Source organism: Lissotriton vulgaris, unplaced genomic scaffold, assembly GCF_964263255.1.
Source record: "Lissotriton vulgaris unplaced genomic scaffold, aLisVul1.2 SCAFFOLD_1248, whole genome shotgun sequence".
Classification (NCBI taxonomy): Eukaryota; Metazoa; Chordata; class Amphibia; order Caudata; family Salamandridae; genus Lissotriton; species Lissotriton vulgaris.
The window spans coordinates 116103-137230 of record NW_028244393.1 but is presented as its reverse complement, the minus strand read 5'-3'; the positions used below and the strand labels follow the sequence as shown (position 1 = coordinate 137230).

Below are 21128 nucleotides of genomic sequence, written 5' to 3'. Positions count from 1 at the left end.
CTCAACTGTTTGTAGCCTACAGCAACCCGCGAATGGGTTTGCCCCTTACAAAACAGAGCATCTCCCGCTGGATTTCGTCAGCGATTGCGTTTTGCCATGATCAGGCCGGACGGCCTTTAACGGACCGAGTGGCTGCCCACTCCACCAGGGCGATGTCCGCATCGGCGGCGCTCTTCGCTGGAGTGACGGTCTTAGACATTTGCCGAGCGGCGACCTGGAAGTCCCCGCACACCTTTTCCAGGCATTACTGCCTGGACATCGAACTGCAGAAGGATGCTGCAGTGGGACAAGCGGTGCTACGCCATCTATTCCAATAAGGTGAGCCTTACTTCGTCCCGCCATCCAGGTATGCACATTCTTCATGGTTTTTCTACTGTATGCATGACTGTATATTACCATGTTTCTCTCATATTGTCTGTAATTTCTGCAGACCTGCTGGATGTGAGAATGTGCTTTACCACTATGCATGTATAACTGCTGGCTACTCTGATTCAGGCATGTGAATCTATGAAAGACACCCAAATACTGGATAAGAAATGTGTTACTTACCTGTAACAGCAGTTATCCAGTATTGGTGTCTTTCATAGATTCACATGCAACCCTCCCGCCTCCCCGGTAAGGACTCACGTACCTCTATGTCTATATTGCGACACCCTAGCTGGGTGCGTACGAAAATCTGAGGGACGGAGGCTCCTCCCGGGAAGGTTCTAGAAGGAGGTCGGAGCTGATTGGCTAACGATGAGAGTTCGGTCCTTTTTACATAAGGATGTGGAAAGGCCCCAAAGGGGAGGCCCTTCGGCCTATGTTCTCTATGTATGTCCTTAGGACATTACTTTTTTATGTACCGGAGGCTCCCGTCTCGGCGACGGGGAATGATTCAGGCATGTGAATCTATGAAAGACACCAATACTGGATAACTGCTGTTACAGGTAAGTAACGCATTTCTTCTCTTGTCAGGTGTCTTCAATGAGTAAAATCCTTGAATCTATATAAGATATCTAGTAGCAAAACTATTCCCAGGAAAGTAACTTTCCTTTGCATCATTTTGACTGATATACATTACACTTCCTTTTTGAAGCCTCTCAAGCAATAGTAGATGCTTAGTTGCAAAGCTTGCATTAGGAGTAAGCAATTTCTGGGCATATTTACAACAGAATGGAGAAGCGTGACGTTAAGCAAACATTACTAACGCCATGCTTTTCCATTCCGAAAACTCAGGGATGCGCCATATTCACAAGAATGTGGCACACCCCTGCATTTCACCTAGCTCTGGCATAGACTTCAGCTGCCTTTTGCCAATGCAGGCACCCTTGGACCATAGTGCAAGGGTGTCTGGTTGGGGGAAATGATTGTTTATGTGTAAACAATCATTCATGGCGTTCTTGAAACTTCTATGTGTGCTGCTTAATTCAGCACACATAGAAGTTGCAAAACATCATTTAATTTTTTATTGTTTATGTGCAGGAAGGGTCACGTTCCTGCACATAAACAATCAATGATTATTTGCCGTTTCAATGTGTGCTGCAAAAGGCAGCATGCATGGAAACAACAAAAACTAAGAGAAATAAAGCGTTTCTCCTCGATTCGCCAGGGTAAGACCAGGTTTTCCCTGGTCTTAATTTTGGCTCTGCCTCCTATTTACCCCACCCTTGCTAATAGGGGGCAGCTTCAAAATCAATGGGTTTTACGGTGGAACGCCCACCGCAACACCCATTGCGCTCCCCTTTCACTCTAAACACATTATGAAAGGGGGCCTTATTTACAAGGCAGCCTTAAGTGGCTTAACACTGCCTTGTAAATAAGGCAAAGCCCCTATCGCCACCACGTCACTAAAAGTGACGTTGTGGTGGCGATAGGGACTTGTAAATATGCCCCTTCTTCCTTTGCTGCCTGGATCTGTAATAAAAGAACACTCCAAGCTGTCATATGGAAGAGAATGCCTTGCGCCTGAATATGTAACCGATTCAAAACTACAAGGCCACTGCCACTGCTTAGTGACCCATTTGTTCTCCCTAGGTCTGTTATAATATTATATGGTTTGCATTCTCCTGCCAGAAGGCAGGGGAATATAATTCATGCGAATAAAAAGCAGTTTCCCAGGTAATGTTACAGGAAAGTAACTTCTTTATATGTAGTGGATTCATTTGAAAACAAACGTGAAGCAAATTGCAGTTTAATGACAATACTAGCCTGTGGGCCCCTATTGCAATCCACTCTATGATCTATTAGCAGTAATATAATATCCAACCAATTAATTATACATATTTACTTACAACTACTTATGATACCAAGGCCTAACTAAGCTTACTTCCCTTCAAATGAGACCAACCATTCCAGGGACTGAATTTGTTTATTGCACAGTTGATAAAAACTCACAATTTTACACAAAGATTAAAATAAATTTAGAAGTCTTTTGACTATGTAAAACTTTTCCTAGCGAAAAGGATGTTGCACATAAATAAAGTCTCGAAGAGTGTGATCGGTTAAGTGAATCGTCCTGTTGATCGCTGCTATTGTTAGTTGTAGTTCTTGTAGTTATTAAGTAATTGCAGGATCTATGTTCCCCTGATTTAGTTAATTTTCGCTCGGCAGTCTTAATACTTTTATTAAGGGGTCGTATGAGAAGGTTACCAGGGACTGGATTTTGTCCCATTCTGACCCCTGTCCAGATTTTACGCTTTGCCGGCGAGGGCCTTGCTTCTGTACAGGGCAATCCTGTCAGTATTTCGTTTGATACTGCCTTTGTTCCTAATACTTGGAGGCAAGCGTTGGTAGTTCTTGTGTAGTCTATATCATCAAGGTAAATACATGCAGAGTTAAGAATATAAAATCTAGATATGCTTACCTACAGAATATTTTGGTAGTTCATATTCGGAGGAAGATATGTTCATCGCACCGTTTTTAAAAATTCCGTATTCTCGTAGAATACCTGAGGAATCTCTGTTGGGAGAATAAAGGATTATTTACATTTATATGGGCATATACACAGATGCAAAAACCAATAAATGCTGTTTGATTGGAAAGTAGGGCATTGTGGAGTAAATCTAGAGTAGCAAAAGTAAAATATTGACAGTGAAAGGGAAATTCGAATTATCCTGGGATACGTTTGCACCTTATGGATGTGATGGAAGACAGTGGTATTAACACAAGAGTGGAGGCAGAGGACACTGCAGAGTGGTAATGATGCACTGAATGATTATTCTGAAAGACTATAATTTAAGGAAAAGTACAGGAGTAATCTGTTAACCTGCAAATTATAAACATTATGTATGGACTTGGCCCTAGATCTTACCATGCAACCAATATGAATTTTACTACACTTTCTTTTGTATAAAGTGTCCTTTCCTGTATTTCTTTTAATGGGAAAAATGTGTAGTGTTAAGAATTTGTTATAATTTTTTGAATGTCTGACAAAATATCGAAATCAAAAATATCGAAATACAAAAATATCGGAACAAAAATATCGAAGTCAAAAATATAGGAATCCTATCCCTAACAAGGTAAGTACAAAAATATTGAAAAATTAATATCGTAGTACAAAAATATCGAAATTAAAAATATCGTTTTTTTAAATGTATTAATAATAATGTAAAAATAATTATAAAATACATATAATGTTACAAATATTAAATAAAAATATTAAAACATAATTAAAAAATTAAAACTAATACATATACATTTAAAATAAATTAAAAACTTAATAATTTAATGTAATTTTATATTTTTTAATTTCATTTAATTGATTTATTTAAATTTATTTTATTTTTACCCTGTACGACTGTACCCCAAAAACCCAAAACTGACCCTGAACCCTAAAAATACCCCTTTACCCAAAAACCCAAAACTGACCCTGAACCCTAAAAATACCCCTTTACCCAAAAACTGAAAACTGACCCTGAACCCTAAAAATACCCCTTTACCCAAAAACTGAAAACTGACCCTGAACCCTAAAAATACCCCTTTACCCAAGAACTGAAAACTGACCCTGAACCCTAAAAATACCCCTTTACCCAAAAACCCAAAACTGACCCTGAACCCTAAAAATACCCCTTTACCCAAAAACCCAAAACTGACCCTGAACCCTAAAAATACCCCTTTACCCAAAAACCCAAAACTGACCCTGAACCCTAAAAATACTCCTTTATCCAAAATTAATTAATATTATTTAATTACCAATTAATTATTAATTAACAATAACAATAAAGTAAATATATTAGCACATTAGCTGTAATTAATTAAATTTAATAATTAATATATTTTTTTCCCAATTAATTAATTAACAATAAAAAATTAAATATATAAAAAAATTACTTTAATTAATGTAATCAACTAATTAATATTAATTAATTACCAATTAATTATTAATTAAAAATATGTTCAAAATTATATTAATTAATTGATTATTATTAAATTACTTCCCACCCTATTCCCCTATAAACCCACAACCCGCTACAGTACTATAAGACAATATTTAATTAAATTACATTAAAAATTACATAATAAATACATTATAATATACACAAAATGTATTTAAAAATCGATATTAGTAACATCGAAATTATTGATTTCGATATTATTGACATCGATATTTCAAACTTCGAAATTACTGATATCATACTAATATCGATATTAAGACTGTCGATATTACTTACCTTCTATATTATGTCCCATCGATATTTAAACTTCGATATAATTGTATTTCGAAATTTAAATCTCGATATTTTGTCTGTGTACCTAATTTTTTATCTCTGGTTCGACTTTGTGATCTATGGTTTCTATGGGTGGCTGATCCCACAAATTGCCTTTTGTAATATTCTGGGGTTCTCATTAATGAGGTTTTGATGCAGGGCAAAGCTGCAAGGAATCTTGCGGCACTGCCCTGCGTCAAAAAAAGGACAGAAATGCACCGTATCTATGAGATACGTTGCATTCCTGTCCTTTTCCCCTGCTCTGGTGCCCAATGGGCTGCCATGCGCCAACGGAGGAACCCTTGCACTATGGCACAAGGGTGCCTGCGTTGTGGGGCTGATTGATGTTGTGCAGGAAGGGACACCTTCCTCCAGAAAATCAATCTATACAGGAGATTTCCTCTTTCAGAATGCAGCACACATAGAAAAAGGAAAAAACGAGGAGAAATGTAAACATTGGCGTTAGGTTCTGATGCCTTCTCAGGTTTACGATTTCTTGTAAATCTGGGAATACTGCGGATTCCATGGGTGTTGTGTGGGAACGCCCAGTGCAAGACCCATGGAATGCCCCTTTCACGCAGTGTTCTGCATGATAGGGGCACATATTTAAAAGGCAATGAAAAGCCAAGTAAAGTGGCTTTATGTAGCCTTGTAAATATGCCGGGACACATTACACCACTGGAACGTCAAAAAATGTGATGTTCCAGCGGCGCAAACATGCTCATAAATGAGGCCCTGGATTTGTATTTTTGTACTATCCTGTTGCTCAGTTCTGTTAGTCAATCTGTATTTTCATTGAAGGCAGTGTGACCTTGTTGAGAGGGCTCGCATTAAAGCGTACTTTACTTACCATATAGCGTCTTGTTATTACCACTCTATACCCTACTGACTTCAACTTTATTCTGATCTACAGGAACTGAACAGCTTCTCCAATGTGACCCACTGCAGTGCCGAGTTGCCACACACTGTTATCTACACTTGCACAGCCATACTGCTGCTCTGCTTATTTGCCACCATAATCTCATATATCGTCAAACACAGGTAAGGCTTTCAGGCCACATGCCTGCGATGTTTTTACCAAGGCACCTTGACATACCAGAAGGCATGTGTAAACCTGAATGGCCCGGTGGCATTCTATTCTGAAAGTGCACCCATTAAGGCAGAGTGCAGAGGGAGGTGACTTCACAAGGTTAGTCATGGTGATTTTCAAATTCCAAGTTTTAAAACCTCTGGGATTAGGGGGCCTGGCAAATACATTGCAAGCACCACTCTGCCTTCCCTCTACCACTTACAAAACAGAACTCCCATCACCACTCCCTTGTGTAAAGGGGGTGTGAACTAGCATTTAAGCAGAGCCAACACCTCAGACAGTGTCACTTGTCCTTCCCTGGTAGTATCGGAGAAAGCTTACAAATCACCAACCAAAATTAAACAGAGAAAATTAGTTGCTTCACACGTGGAATAGTATTTATAGACACCACTCTTCTTTTAGTGGCTCAAACAAATTAGTGCTCAAAAGATAAAGAAAGAAATGCTGGGACATACCAGACCATGTTCTCTGTATCAATAAGACTAACAGGTACATGCATCAAAGGATTTTGCGATAGCAAACAGTGCGAATCGCAAAAATCAGCCGTTTGCGATCGCAAAGTCTGCTTTTGGAATGCATGAAGGGTGAAGGCCCTCACAATTTGAGAATTCGCAAATATTTGCGAATTCTCAAATTTCGATTGCATTTAAGGAATCGCATTTTGCGATTCCTTAAAGGCAATGCATGAAACTTTTAAAAATGCGATTTCGCAATTAGGGGGAGCAAATTACCATGAGGTTGAACCTCATGGTAATTTGCGAAAACTTTGAAAAATGCACTTTTGTGCATTTTTCAAAGTTTCATGTTGTGCACACACATGCCCTAAGGGCATGTGTGTGCACAACATATGTGCACAGATTGATTTCAGGGGTGCAACAGGGTGTCCTTTGGATACCCCTGCACCCTTGAAATCGCATTCTCAATTTGCGATTCGCTAATTGCGAATCGCAAATTGAGAATGTCTTCCCATTCATTCCTATGGGTCTCTAGGCCCATATGAATGAATGGGGAGGTATTCCTTAATTGCGACTCGCAATTTGCGAGTCGCAATTGAGGAATATTAAGAAATTGCATTTTTTTTAGCAATTTCTTGATGCATTGCATTTTGCAATTTCTTAATTGCGATTCCTTATTTTTCGCTATTAAGGAATTGCAAAATGCAATATTGATGAATGTGCCTGTAAATGCTCAGCCTTCTCCAGTGACTTTCAAAAGTCTCTCTGGCCAATATGAAAACAAAGTGGGAACATTCACAGGCACGAGTGTGTCTAGAAGTCGGTGTTTAATTTTCACAAATAAATAACAAAATAAATAAATAAACAGTAAGTCCAGGGGTCCAAAGTTTCCTTAGGAGCCTACAGTCAGCAATGCTGAATGCTGGGCTTCCAGAACACAACTGTCTGACTAGGCTTGACTCCAGTCCCTGCCTCTTTCTTCCATCACCCAGTACACCCTGTCTCTTTGTCCCACTCTTGCAGATTCTTTCACATCCCTTCTTTGTCTTGGCATCGCTGTTTTCATATGTTTCTTCTCCCTCTTATTTTCTATCTTTTCTACATTTTCTCTCTTTTTCTCTGGCTTAAAGTCGGATGATGACAATCCAGCTCTAATTCCCATAATGATACCGGTATCCACCCCCTGCAACCACTGGTACATATCAATTACTGCTGGAAATCGTTTGGTTTATTTGCTCATAGGCAAGGCTGTCCCTCGGTTATTGTGTTTCTTCATGCAGTTAAGTGTATACCCCAGAAAGGTGCTACTATTAATAACCCTTCCATTTAATCTCATAGGAATCTGGATTTCCCATTCACCCTCTCCTCATGGCCATTCACAACCTATTAGAAGCTTACCTTTGAGATTCACACAGAGTTTTCAGACCACAACTTTGTGTCTGCTCCTAGTGGAAACTGTGGATTGCTGCTACAATCCTTTAGGAACATTCTGCAGTGCCAGCATTGGAAACATCTGGGGCAATTCCACCATTTGGAACCATTCAATGTCCGCACTACAGTACTTCCGGGAACATCAGCTGCTCCCTTCACCTCAAGTCGGTTTCAGTTCACCCAAATACATTTTCTTCACTTTCTCCGTACTCTTCCAGTCTCTTCACCTATGTTGTTGTGCAATTTCCAGTCATTATATCTTCTCTTCATTAGTGTGAGCACATACAAGAGTCTGTTGTTTTGTATCTATTCAAGGGCCCTTGGTTGTCTCCCTTTAGTGTACTAGCATACAGGGAAAAAATTGACATTTTCTGTCAGGGTCATGTATCTAAAATGCCACTATGTCTCAGATGGAACCAGCCTCCTATGCACAAACCCTGACTTGTGATTGGCTGCTCCATGTTGAGCCATCCAGCCCTCTGAATGGGACCTCTACCTCTGGTTTCACCTCTTATGGTGTGTGCACAGGAGCACCTCAATTGGGTGGAACTCACTCTGTTATTATCAAGGGGTTTTATCCGCTTTTTTGGCTTTAAAAGCCAAGAAAGTGGAGATAATTTTATCTCCCTATTACCTAGCTGTCGCTAACACCAGTTAGCGACAGCTAGTAGGAGATAGCGACCATCTTGGGCCCCGCTTTGCAAGTCAGTGATATTTATCACTAATGAAATGCAAAGTGGGTGTGCCAAGATGTTAGCGACTGGAAACAGTTGCTAGCATCGCTATCTCCTATTACCAACTTTTGGAGATATTCGCGCTAAGCGCGAATATCTCCAAAAGCTAACACCTGCCCCTGAGAAGTTCTTAGCCATGTTATCCAATGGTAGGTGGATAACATGGCTAAGAGCATTTGCTGGATAATGCATGAATATCGCTGACTTTACAGCGATATTCATGCATTTCGGCTGATTTTTATCGCTTAGGAAATAAACCTTGATAATATCAAGGCTCCTAAGCGATAAAAATCGGCGATAATATTTCGGACACTAACCAAGCTGAGCGATATTTTTCGCTCATGCTTGGTAATATGCCCCTCTATTCTTATTCTGCTTAAGATTCCTCCTAAGTAATAGATCCCCACACAGTACTGGCATCCTCCGGACAGCACAAATTCGTCCTCATGATATGCTAAACATCTTTTTCTCTTTCTAGCACCATCCACATTTCGCGGAAAGGCTGGCACATGGTCCTCAACCTCTGCTTCCACATCGCCATGACGTCTGCAGTGTTCGCTGGGGGAATTACTCTCACCAACTACCTGGCTGTCTGCCAAGCAGTAAGTACCGTCCGTAGCTGCGATTGCCCAGCCTCAAGCATCTTCACCGCATCACTTTGGTGCCTCAGAGACATCAGCCCTAGCTGGACAGCACACCATTCTAAACACCTCATTAAGTGACAGCAAGAGTGTTTGTATGTGGTGGTCTTAAGACTAACTAGCCTATGGGGAACAACTGCTCTTTTCATAGAGGCCTTTGCCTTTGAATGGGCAGGTGCAGAGGCAGTTGATATATGGTCTCAGGTAGTGTATGTATCACAATCTCCAGGCCATCCAGGGACATTATGGAAAATCCTAAATGTACTCTTTCAGTCTGTATTTTCTTGAAAACAATAATCGATATTGATACCTTTCAAGATGCATCTGAGACTTGAGTGTGATGACTTGGTGTCATGTTCCAGAATGGCGTGCACCATGTGGCATGCGGATCAATAAATGTACTTTCCGGTGCATGGTGGCTCCCAGACACAGTGCACAGTATTGGAGAAGACAGTGCTGAAGCACCCTGTGGCTCCTCAGCTGTAAGAACATATCAGCCCGTGAGGGTCTCCGTGGTTGTCCCCTCACCCCAGAATAACATCAAGGCAGCCACAAAGGTGGTTAGGTCCAGTACTACACATATCCTTGTGGGGTGCTAAGACCCTGCCCCAGACATTCAAGGGACGAGTTACATGTTGTGCTTATGGTCCAGCCACATTCCCAGTGACCCAACATATGAACATCTGTTCTTATTTTGGAAGGGGGCAGGGACACCGCCATGCTGAGAGGCAGGACAAGGGACCTTTGATGGCTCCACCAAAGTGGCCCATGAGAAGTGTTCTTCATTTGTCTTATCTTCCAGCCGGCGTACATACAGTGCATCTCAAAGAGCTCTTGGGGGAATATTTACAATAAACTGACGGAGTGCAGTGTTAGTCCAAATTTGGTAACGCCACTCTCTGACAGTTTTAAAATGCAGGGATGCACCATATTTCCAAAATATAGCCCACCCTCTGCATGTCCCCTAGCGCTGGCGCTAAGAAAGCTGCCTAGCTCCATCGCAGAATCCCTAGTGGCAATTTCCAGGGTGCCTGTGCTGCAGGGGTGCTTGTTTATGTGCCGGAAGGGACACTTTCCCGCACATAAACAATCTGTAAAGGCGATTTGCTCTATTCATGTGTGCTGCTTCTGGAGCACACGTGGAAAGTGCAATATACGAGGAGAAATACAAATATATCCTCGTTATCGCCTGTTTAGGACTAAGTATTTCCTGATCTTATTTTTGGCACTGCCCCATACCTTGTAAATATGGGGCAGCGTCAAAAAGCAACAGGTGTTGCGGAGGAATGTCCACTGCAACACCCATTGCCCGCCCCATTAACGCTAAGTGCAGCAAGAATAGGGGCATTATTTACAAGGCGGCGTTAAGTCATTTTTTGTGGCTTAACACTGCCTTGTAAAGAAGGCAAAGGAGTTAGCGCAACTAGAACGTCAAAAAGAGTGATGTTCTGGTGGTGTTAACTCCTTGTACATATGCCCCTTGGTTTCTTTAATGTGAGAATCTACACTAGCAAAAAAGCCGCTTACTTCTTTAGGCCCATCCCTCTATGTAAATAACACTTACATTTCAATGCATGCCTCTGTTCATTATCACATAACGGTATTCAACAGGGCACCTTCTAGAATACCAATGTGTGCCCCTAGAAGCACGCACAACTTTAATAATGTTCATTGAATATTGATTGAGAGTAAACTGATTTTGCAGCAATGCTAGCCTCCCACGGTGCCCACAATGGGCATCAAACCTGCCTAGCAAGAAAAGATGGGACTTCACGATCATTCGGTCCTAGCCATCTCACTGCATCCTGCGGAAATGGGTGCTAGTTTGTGCTAATGTTGGTGGATCGGTGGAAAATAAATTGGAAAAGGACAGCCATAAAGATATTATTACAGGTGTGCGTAACTCACGTAATTTTCTTGTGCAAGATTATGTGAAATTTCGGAAAAATCCTGCAACAAAAAAAAATGCAATTTAGTAATTTCTTTTGTCCAAAGAGTGTCCTCATGCCCAAATTAATACAAGGACGTACTTCATACTAAAAAAAACACAAAAGTAAAAAAAGTGTTGTGAACACTAATAGTTTTACAAACAGTGACAAACTCATATGTTCAAAAAACTGCCCTCACTCACACACAAATGTGTGTGACATGCTTCATCATCGGGTCTGCTACAACGCCCTGGCTTAACCACGCGCAGAGCGGAGCATAGGGAGGGGGAACATATAACGTAAAAAGAATCACAAACACTAGACGTGACAAACAGTGTACAAGCCAAGAAGTGTCAGTACAAGACTGGGTACAGTGATAAGACAAACAAGCATTGGAAATGCAATAGGTCTCGCAGCATTAGAGTTAGTGCTTTTAGAATTGTTTATGGGTTTTTTTGTAAATCTTTAGCATTTTTGTTTCCTGTAGCCAATGCTAAAGAATAAAAAAAAAGCCATAAACATTTCTAAAAGCTCTAACTCAAATGCTCCGAGACCTATTGCACAGTGTGAGGGTGAGGGGTTGAGGGTGAGTGAGGGTGAGGGTGAGTGAGGGTGAGTGAGGGTGAGGGTGAGTGAGGGTGAGTGTGAGTTAGGGTGAGGGGTTGAGGGTGGGTGAGGGTGAGGGGTTGAGGGTTAGTGAGGGTGAGTGAGGGTGAGGGGTTGAGGGTGAGTGAGGGTGGGTGAGGGTGAGTGAGGGTGAGGGGTTGAGGTTGAGGTGTTGAGGGTGAGTGAGGGTGAGGGCGAGTGAGGTGTTGAGGGTGAGTGAGGGTGAGGGTGAGGGGTTGAGGGTGAGGGTAGGTGAGGGGTTGAGGGTGAGTGAGGGTGAGGGTGAGTGAGGGTGATGCTGAGGGGTTGAGGGTGAGTGAGGGTGAGTGAGAGTGAGGGTGAGTGAGGGGTTGAGGGTGAAGGGTTGAGGGTAAGTGAGGGTGAGTGAGGGTGAGTGAGGGTGAGGGGTTGAGGGTGAGTGAGGGGTTGAGGGTGAGTGAGGGTGAGGCGTTGAGGGTGAGTGAGGGTGAGTGTGGGTGAGGGTGAGTGAGGGTGAGGGTGAGTGAGGGTGAGGGTGAGGGTGAGTGAGGGTGTGTGAGGATGAGGGGGTGAGGATGTGAAGGCGCGCATCCGTAGACAAAAAACAGAGTAACCTCTTACTCTTCTACCTTAAAGCGCTTTGGGCCTCGTAAAGTGTAAATATTTACAACAAGGGGTGGTGAGGGACAGAGTCTCTGAATTAAGCAGAAAGCTCTTACCCAGTCAAGAGATCAGGGCTAGATCCAACACCGTTTTTTAGCTCACTGCACCATCCCAGTTTCAGAACCTGGCTGTATGCAAATTAGTCTGTTCCTGTCCCAGTGCATGATGGGAACAGGGCAAACCAAACTACAAAAGCCAATTCTTACACTGGGAAGGAAACAAGCTCCCGGGGACCGGTTTCTGGCATTACAGCCGTCTTCGGCCCGGTTTGCTTGAATCCTGATGGTGCAATGAGCAAGGGTCTCACATCTGAGAATACCCTTCCACGCTTAGGGTGGACAAAAATATTTACAACAAGGGGTGGTGAGGGACAGAGTCTCTGAATTAAGCAGAAAGCTCTTACCCAGTCAAGAGATCAGGGCTAGATCCAACACCGTTTTTTAGCTCACTGCACCATCCCAGTTTCAGAACCTGGCTGTATGCAAATTAGTCTGTTCCTGTCCCAGTGCATGATGGGAACAGGGCAAACCAAACTACAAAAGCCAATTCTTACACTGGGAAGGAAACAAGCTCCCGGGGACCGGTTTCTGGCATTACAGCCGTCTTCGGCCCGGTTTGCTTGAATCCTGATGGTGCAATGAGCAAGGGTCTCACATCTGAGAATACCCTTCCACGCTTAGGGTGGACAAAAATATTTACAACAAGGGGTGGTGAGGGACAGAGTCTCTGAATTAAGCAGAAAGCTCTTACCCAGTCAAGAGATCAGGGCTAGATCCAACACCGTTTTTTAGCTCACTGCACCATCCCAGTTTCAGAACCTGGCTGTATGCAAATTAGTCTGTTCCTGTCCCAGTGCATGATGGGAACAGGGCAAACCAAACTACAAAAGCCAATTCTTACACTGGGAAGGAAACAAGCTCCCGGGGACCGGTTTCTGGCATTACAGCCGTCTTCGGCCCGGTTTGCTTGAATCCTGATGGTGCAATGAGCAAGGGTCTCACATCTGAGAATACCCTTCCACGCTTAGGGTGGACAAAAATATTTACAACAAGGGGTGGTGAGGGACAGAGTCTCTGAATTAAGCAGAAAGCTCTTACCCAGTCAAGAGATCAGGGCTAGATCCAACACCGTTTTTTAGCTCACTGCACCATCCCAGTTTCAGAACCTGGCTGTATGCAAATTAGTCTGTTCCTGTCCCAGTGCATGATGGGAACAGGGCAAACCAAACTACAAAAGCCAATTCTTACACTGGGAAGGAAACAAGCTCCCGGGGACCGGTTTCTGGCATTACAGCCGTCTTCGGCCCGGTTTGCTTGAATCCTGATGGTGCAATGAGCAAGGGTCTCACATCTGAGAATACCCTTCCACGCTTAGGGTGGACAAAAATATTTACAACAAGGGGTGGTGAGGGACAGAGTCTCTGAATTAAGCAGAAAGCTCTTACCCAGTCAAGAGATCAGGGCTAGATCCAACACCGTTTTTTAGCTCACTGCACCATCCCAGTTTCAGAACCTGGCTGTATGCAAATTAGTCTGTTCCTGTCCCAGTGCATGATGGGAACAGGGCAAACCAAACTACAAAAGCCAATTCTTACACTGGGAAGGAAACAAGCTCCCGGGGACCGGTTTCTGGCATTACAGCCGTCTTCGGCCCGGTTTGCTTGAATCCTGATGTTGCAATGAGCAAGGGTCTCACATCTGAGAATACCCTTTCACGCTTAGGGTGGACAAAAATATTTACAACAAGGGGTGGTGAGGGACAGAGTCTCTGAATTAAGCAGAAAGCTTATGCACTGGGCCAGGGACAGACTGATTTGCATATAGCCAGGTTCTGAGCTGGGATGGGGCAGTGAGATAAATAACGGTGATGGATCAAGCCCTGATCTTTGGACTGGGTAAGAGTGGTCTGTTTAACTCAGACACTCTGTTCATCACCACCCCCTTTTTGTAAATCGTTTTTGGCCACTATAGGTGTGGCAGGGTATACTCAGACATGAGTCCCTTTCTCACTGCTCCATCAGGATTCAAGCAAGCCGGGCCGAAGAAGGCTGAAATGCCAGAAACCGGTCCCCGGTAGCTTGTCTCCTTTCTGGTGAAGAATTGGCTTGGTAGTTTAGTCTGCCCTGTTCCCATGATGCACTGGGCCAGGGACAGACTGATTTGCATATAGCCAGGTTCTGAGCTGGGATGGGGCAGTGAGATAAATAACGGTGATGGATCAAGCCCTGATCTTTGGACTGGGTAAGAGTGGTCTGTTTAACTCAGACACTCTGTTCATCACCACCCCCTTTTTGTAAATCGTTTTTGGCCACTATAGGTGTGGCAGGGTATACTCAGACATGAGTCCCTTTCTCACTGCTCCATCAGGATTCAAGCAAGCCGGGCCGAAGAAGGCTGAAATGCCAGAAACCGGTCCCCGGTAGCTTGTCTCCTTTCTGGTGAAGAATTGGCTTGGTAGTTTAGTCTGCCCTGTTGCCATGATGCACTGGGCCAGGGACAGACTGATTTGCATATAGCCAGGTTCTGAGCTGGGATGGGGCAGTGAGATAAATAACGGTGATGGATCAAGCCCTGATCTTTGGACTGGGTAAGAGTGGTCTGTTTAACTCAGACACTCTGTTCATCACCACCCCCTTTTTGTAAATCGTTTTTGGCCACTATAGGTGTGGCAGGGTATACTCAGACATGAGTCCCTTTCTCACTGCTCCATCAGGATTCAAGCAAGCCGGGCCGAAGAAGGCTGAAATGCCAGAAACCGGTCCCCGGTAGCTTGTCTCCTTTCTGGTGAAGAATTGGCTTGGTAGTTTAGTCTGCCCTGTTCCCATGATGCACTGGGCCAGGGACAGACTGATTTGCATATAGCCAGGTTCTGAGCTGGGATGGGGCAGTGAGATAAATAACGGTGATGGATCAAGCCCTGATCTTTGGACTGGGTAAGAGTGGTCTGTTTAACTCAGACACTCTGTTCATCACCACCCCCTTTTTGTAAATCGTTTTTGGCCACTATAGGTGTGGCAGGGTATACTCAGACATGAGTCCCTTTCTCACTGCTCCATCAGGATTCAAGCAAGCCGGGCCGAAGAAGGCTGAAATGCCAGAAACCGGTCCCCGGTAGCTTGTCTCCTTTCTGGTGAAGAATTGGCTTGGTAGTTTAGTCTGCCCTGTTCCCATGATGCACTGGGCCAGGGACAGACTGATTTGCATATAGCCAGGTTCTGAGCTGGGATGGGGCAGTGAGATAAATAACGGTGATGGATCAAGCCCTGATCTTTGGACTGGGTAAGAGTGGTCTGTTTAACTCAGACACTCTGTTCATCACCACCCCCTTTTTGTAAATCGTAAAGTGTAAAAGCGCTACAATTGATCAATTCGGTACTGGGACATAAGGGGGCGCTGCAGGTCAGGTTGCAAGGCTGGACAACTGCTTGGTGTCCTGGTAATGAAAAAGTAGGGAGTTGTGCAAGTAGGGATTAAGAAGATGCACTGCTTGATCTCAGTGTGAGTACGAGTACAGCGGCAGTACGGCTGCTGCAAGTCTGGATTGGGCTGCACTGGGTGCTTGCACTGTGAGTACAGGTACAGGACAGTAGGGCTGCTGCAAATGGGGGGGTGGGGGTTAAGTGCAGCGAAAGCGATTACCTGCGGGGATAAAGAATAGGAAAACCTAACATCAGAATGTCTCAGGAGGCTCATAATGCACTAGGGATTGATCATGCACTGTTAAAACATAGGGGGCAATCTATTCGTGGTGGTACTCTAAGAGGCGTTTAAATGAGGATGTTAAAACCCACTTGTGCAGCTAGGGGGTCAAGTGCCTTTGACACATGGGATTTTGCGAGAGTGAACGGTAATTAATGTCTCTGCCCGATATGTCATGGACAGCCGAGTCAAGTGAAAGGTATTGTGGGCAAAGGAACTTAGTGTGAGTGGCAGACCAGTTGGTCGGCCATATGTGCCACTCGTTGAAACAATAAACATGCAGAATAAGCGTCATTATAGTAGGCGCGGGCGGAGTTCTTTTTACCTAGCGTGATTCAGGAAGTGTCTAAAGAGAGGACCAACGGTAATTGTTATCCTCATAAACATTGGGTGCAATCAGTTAAACAAACCGTGAGCGGTTAATACGGGTCTTTCGTGGACTTGTGCCGGTAAGGTGTCTTGTTTAAAATGGTGATTTCTGCCGTCTAGCGAGAGCAAAAGTGGGGCAGACTTACTTTCGAGCAGAGCTGCAAGGGTCTATCTCCTTCTTGATGTGGCTGGTGATGCGTGATGTGCCGCGTGTGAGGTCCTGTTTAAATACTGCGTGGCGTGGCCAACGTGCTAGCATGCACGTTCTAACCTGTGTATGGCGCTGAGTTTAAAACCTGGAACTGGAGGTTTTCTCGAGCATACCTGTTGAAATTAACTTGTAGTCCAGAGAATTGCGTGTTATAGCTTAGGGATTAACTAATTTGTCAGCAGGATGTGTTTTGCGCAATACAGTACATGTTATGTACATAGTCAATTGCAAGCAGGAGAACAGTTTGTGAACTTTAACATCCTAAAGAATCGATGACCACATACAAAGTTAACATGAACTAATGTCGGATCTGTGTGAGACAGCAACAGGGAGCGTTGCGAGTGGCATACAAGACGGAGGGAAGAGAGGGGAGGGGGAGGAGAAATGCGACACGGCGGGAAGGGGAGGGGGCGGAGCGGGTACAATAAACAAGACGGAGGGAAGAGAGGGGAGGGGGGAGGAGAAGTGTGTTTAAAATGGTGATTTCTGCCGTCTAGCGAGAGCAAAAGTGGGACAGACTTACTTTCGAGCAGAGCTGCAAGGGTCTATCTCCTTCTTGATGTGGCTGGTGATGCGTGAAGTGCCGCGTGTGAGGTCCTGTTTAAATACTGCGTGGCGTGACCAACGTGCTAGCATGCACGTTCTAACCTGTGTATGGCGCTGAGTTTAAAACCTGGAACTGGAGGTTTTCTCGAGCATACCTGTTGAAATTAACTTGTAGTCCAGAGAATTGCGTGTTATAGCTTAGGGATTAACTAATTTGTCAGCAGGATGTGTTTTGCGCAATACAGTACATGTTATGTACATTGTCAATTGCAAGCAGGAGAACAGTTTGTGAACTTTAACATCCTAAAGAATCGATGACCACATACAAAGTTAACATGAACTAATGTCGGATCTGTGTGAGACAGCAACAGGGAGCGTTGCGAGTGGCATACAAGACGGAGGGAAGAGAGGGGAGGGGGAGGAGAAATGCGACACGGCGGGAAGGGGAGGGGGCGGAGCGGGTACAATAAACAAGACGGAGGGAAGAGAGGGGAGGGGGGAGGAGAAGTGCGACAGGGGAAATGCGAGACGGCGGGAAGGGGAGGGGGCGGAGCGGGTAAACAAAGACGGACGTGCACGCGCTTTTAAGCTCAATGCGCATGCGCATTGAGCTTAAAAGTCACGGGCACTGCAAGGAATCGCCACGATTCCTTGCAGTGTGAATAAAGAGCGGATAAGTCCCAATACTCTCGCCTTGCTCGATGCGCATGCGCATCGACAGGCGAGACCTAAAAATGCAGTCAAAAAAGCTAGTTTAAAACTGGCTCATGGATACCAGATATCCCTTTATTCGTTGGTTCCAAGGTCAGGATTACAATTAAATAACGGATGGTGGTGTTAAGGAAGGAAATTTAGGAACCTATAACACCCCTCCTAAACTGCTGGAGTCAACATGTTTCGACCTAAGCATGCCCCCAATCAGTAGGTCACATTGGTCTTCATCAGGACGTCTATCAGTCCCGGTCCCCTATGAAAACTCCTTACCTTGATATGAGTTTGTCACTGTTTGTAAAATTTCATTATCTGTGGTTTTGTCCTCTCCACCCCTTTACGTGTGTATTATAGGGACTTACGGGTGTTCGGGTGGTAGAGTAGCTGTTTGACCCTCTCCCCTCTACTGTGTGAGAAAAAACTGATAGTTCACAAAGGGGCATATTACCAACAACTAGCGATAATTTTTGTCTCTAACTTGTTTAGAGACAAACATTATCGCCGCAAATCGGCGATTTTTATCGCAGATAAACCTTGCTATTAACAAGGTTTATCGCCAATGCGATAAAAAACGGCCGAAATGCATGAATATCGCTGAAAAGTCAGCGATATTCATGCATTATCGAGCAAATGCTCTTAGCCGTGTTATCCACCTCCCATTGGATAACATGGCTAAGAACTGCTCAGGGCAGGTGTTAGCTTTTGGAGATATTCCCGCTTAGCGCGAATATCTCCAAAAGTTGGTAATAGGAGATAGCGATGTTAGCGACTGTTTTCAGTCTCTAACATCTTGGCACGCCCACTTTGCATCTCATTAGTGATAAATATCACTGACATGCAAAGTGGGGCCCAAGATGGTCGCTATCTCCTACTAGCTGTCGCTAACTGGTGTTAGCGACAGCTTGGTAATAGGGAGATAATTTTATCTCCGCTTTCTTGGCTTTTAAAGCCAAAAAAGCGGAGATAAACCCCCTTGATAATATGCCCCATAGTTCTGGGGCTCAGCGACAGAATTGTTTGACCCGAGCGACTACCAGTTACACCATGTGGCATAATGGTGTCATTTTACCAAATTTTGCATAAATAGCATAACACGAAATGCCACATATTATGCAAATGATTCCTGCGTAACTGACATTTTGCCCAGGCCTAGATGATATGACACACATGCAGCAGAAACACGGAAAAGGATCGGTATAGAGTATGTGACAGAACCATTACTAGTAGGAGTTTGAATGTCTCTTCATAGGCTAGCAGTTTAAGGCATATTTTAGAAATCAGCGACAACATCGAATCCATGCTGCGTCCGCTCTAACTAGCCTTCGAAGTAATCTAAGAGTATCTTTGGGAAGTAGTGTTGTATGATCTATCCATATTCGAGACCAAATGATGTACCCTTACTCTTACCCTACCCTTACCCTTACCCTTACTTGTCTTACTCTGCAGGTTGGCACTGTGCTGCATTACTCTACACTTGCCACACTACTGTGGATGGGTGTAAAGGCGCGAGTCATCTACAAAGATATGAATCGCAAACCTGTTCTACCACAGGACGGGGACGCTCCCCAGCCGGCACACAGACCAATGCTGAGGTAACTGCATATTCCATGCTTTATGTTCTTGTTATCTTCCACTGCACTGTGGCGCAACGTCCGAGATGTAACAGGTTGCACAATGGATGACAACAAAGAGGAAGTCGAGACACTAACGAGCAAGGCAATCATTTTCACACCAGGGGGCATATTTACAAGCCCCTATCACTACCACAAAGTCACTTTTAGTGACGTGGTGGCGATAGGGGCTTTATCTTCTTTACAAGGCAGTGCTAAGCCACTTAACATAGCTTAACGCTGACTTGTAAATAAGGCACCCTTTCACGCTATACTTAGCGTGATAGGGGAGGGAAATGGGTGTTGCAGTGGGCGTTCCACCGCAACACCCATTGATTTTGACGCTGCCCCCTATTTACAAATAAGTCGTAAATAGGAGGCAGCACCAAAATTAAGACCAGGAAAACACTGGTCATAAACAGGCGAAATGAGGAGAAATGCTTAATTTCTCATAGTTTTTGCTCTTTCCGTGTATGCTGCGTTGGGCAGCACAGCCAGAAATCGCAAATTGCCATTGATTGTTTATGTGCAGGAAGGTGACCCTTCCTGCACATAAACAATCAAAAAGAAATGACGTTTTGCAACTTCTATGTGTGCCGCATTTAGTTGCACACATCAAAGTTAGAAAAACGTAATTTAAAGATTGTTTATGTGAAGGAAGGGAGACGTTCCTGCACATAAACAATCTTTAAATGACATTTTGCAACTTCTATGTTTGCTGCATTAAGTAGCGCACATAAAAGTTACAAAAAGTCATTTAAAGATTGTTTATGTGTAGGAAGGGAGACATTCTTGCACATAAACAATCTTCCCTTCAACACAGACACCATGTACTATGGTACAAGGGTGTGTGCGTTGGCACTAGGCTGCTAAGTTTAGCGCCAATGCAGGGGGAAACGCAGGGCTGCACCATATTGTTGTAAATATGGTGCATCCCTACGTTTCTGAAGTGGCGGAGTGCGGCGTTAAGCCAGGAAGCCTAACACTGCATTCCGTCACTTTGTTGTAAATATGCCCCTAGGAAAATGTGCTGTGCCTGTAAACGGATTTCTCAGTATGGTATACGTTATAGATGCATGCTTTGCAATTCTGCTCCTCAGATGGGTGAGGCATAGGCATGATGAGGATGCTTACACACAGGCCTTTTTACTCTGATGTGGTGTTTCGTAGAACTGTTTCCATGGGTGTGCATGTGTATGCTTGGCTTCATTGCCATGCCACGTTTGTCTATTTTTATATTTACAGAGGGTTACAGACTGTGTTGCTGTAATATTTAGATATTTGTATGTGTACATCATTGTGTGATTGTTCGACAGTGAGCATTATCAAGTTCTTAAATGCAACTTTTCACCTATGGGTAAACGTGATTGATTGTGCTAGATTCTTTATCTGGGTCGTGTGTGTTTTTCTGTCGATCATCTTTTAGGTTTTATTTGAGGGTGTGTACAGGTTCAAGTTCAAGTTTAAATTTGTATAGCGCACTACTCACCCAGAGGGTCTCAAGGCGCTTGAGGGAGGGGGGGTGCTTTACTTATCGAATATCCAAGTTTTTAGTTGTTTTCTGAAGGAGAGGTGGTTCTGTGTTCTGTGTTATTGATAGGCACAGGCACAGTGAATGTGTAGATGTCGACTTTCCAATAAAGACGTGATTAGCGCTGCTTTGTACATTTGCACACCTTTTATACTTTGTTGAATTGATTTTATGTAGATGTGTTCACCCAGTAAGCCTGTGTTGCAGTTCCTATCTGTTGCTGTGTTCATGAACTAG

General features: G+C 43.9%; 1 protein-coding gene across 1 annotated transcript in view; it reads left to right on the top strand.

The window, feature by feature from the left end:
- Positions 1-21128, top strand: part of ADGRA2 (adhesion G protein-coupled receptor A2) — a 451371-nt gene that overhangs the window by 413685 nt on the left and 16558 nt on the right. The window contains exons 15-17 of the mRNA XM_086948811.1: positions 5602-5729; positions 8877-9000; positions 19197-19342. Coding sequence (XP_086804937.1) covers positions 5602-5729; positions 8877-9000; positions 19197-19342 — 398 coding nt within the window. The remainder of the gene's footprint in view (positions 1-5601; positions 5730-8876; positions 9001-19196; positions 19343-21128) is intronic.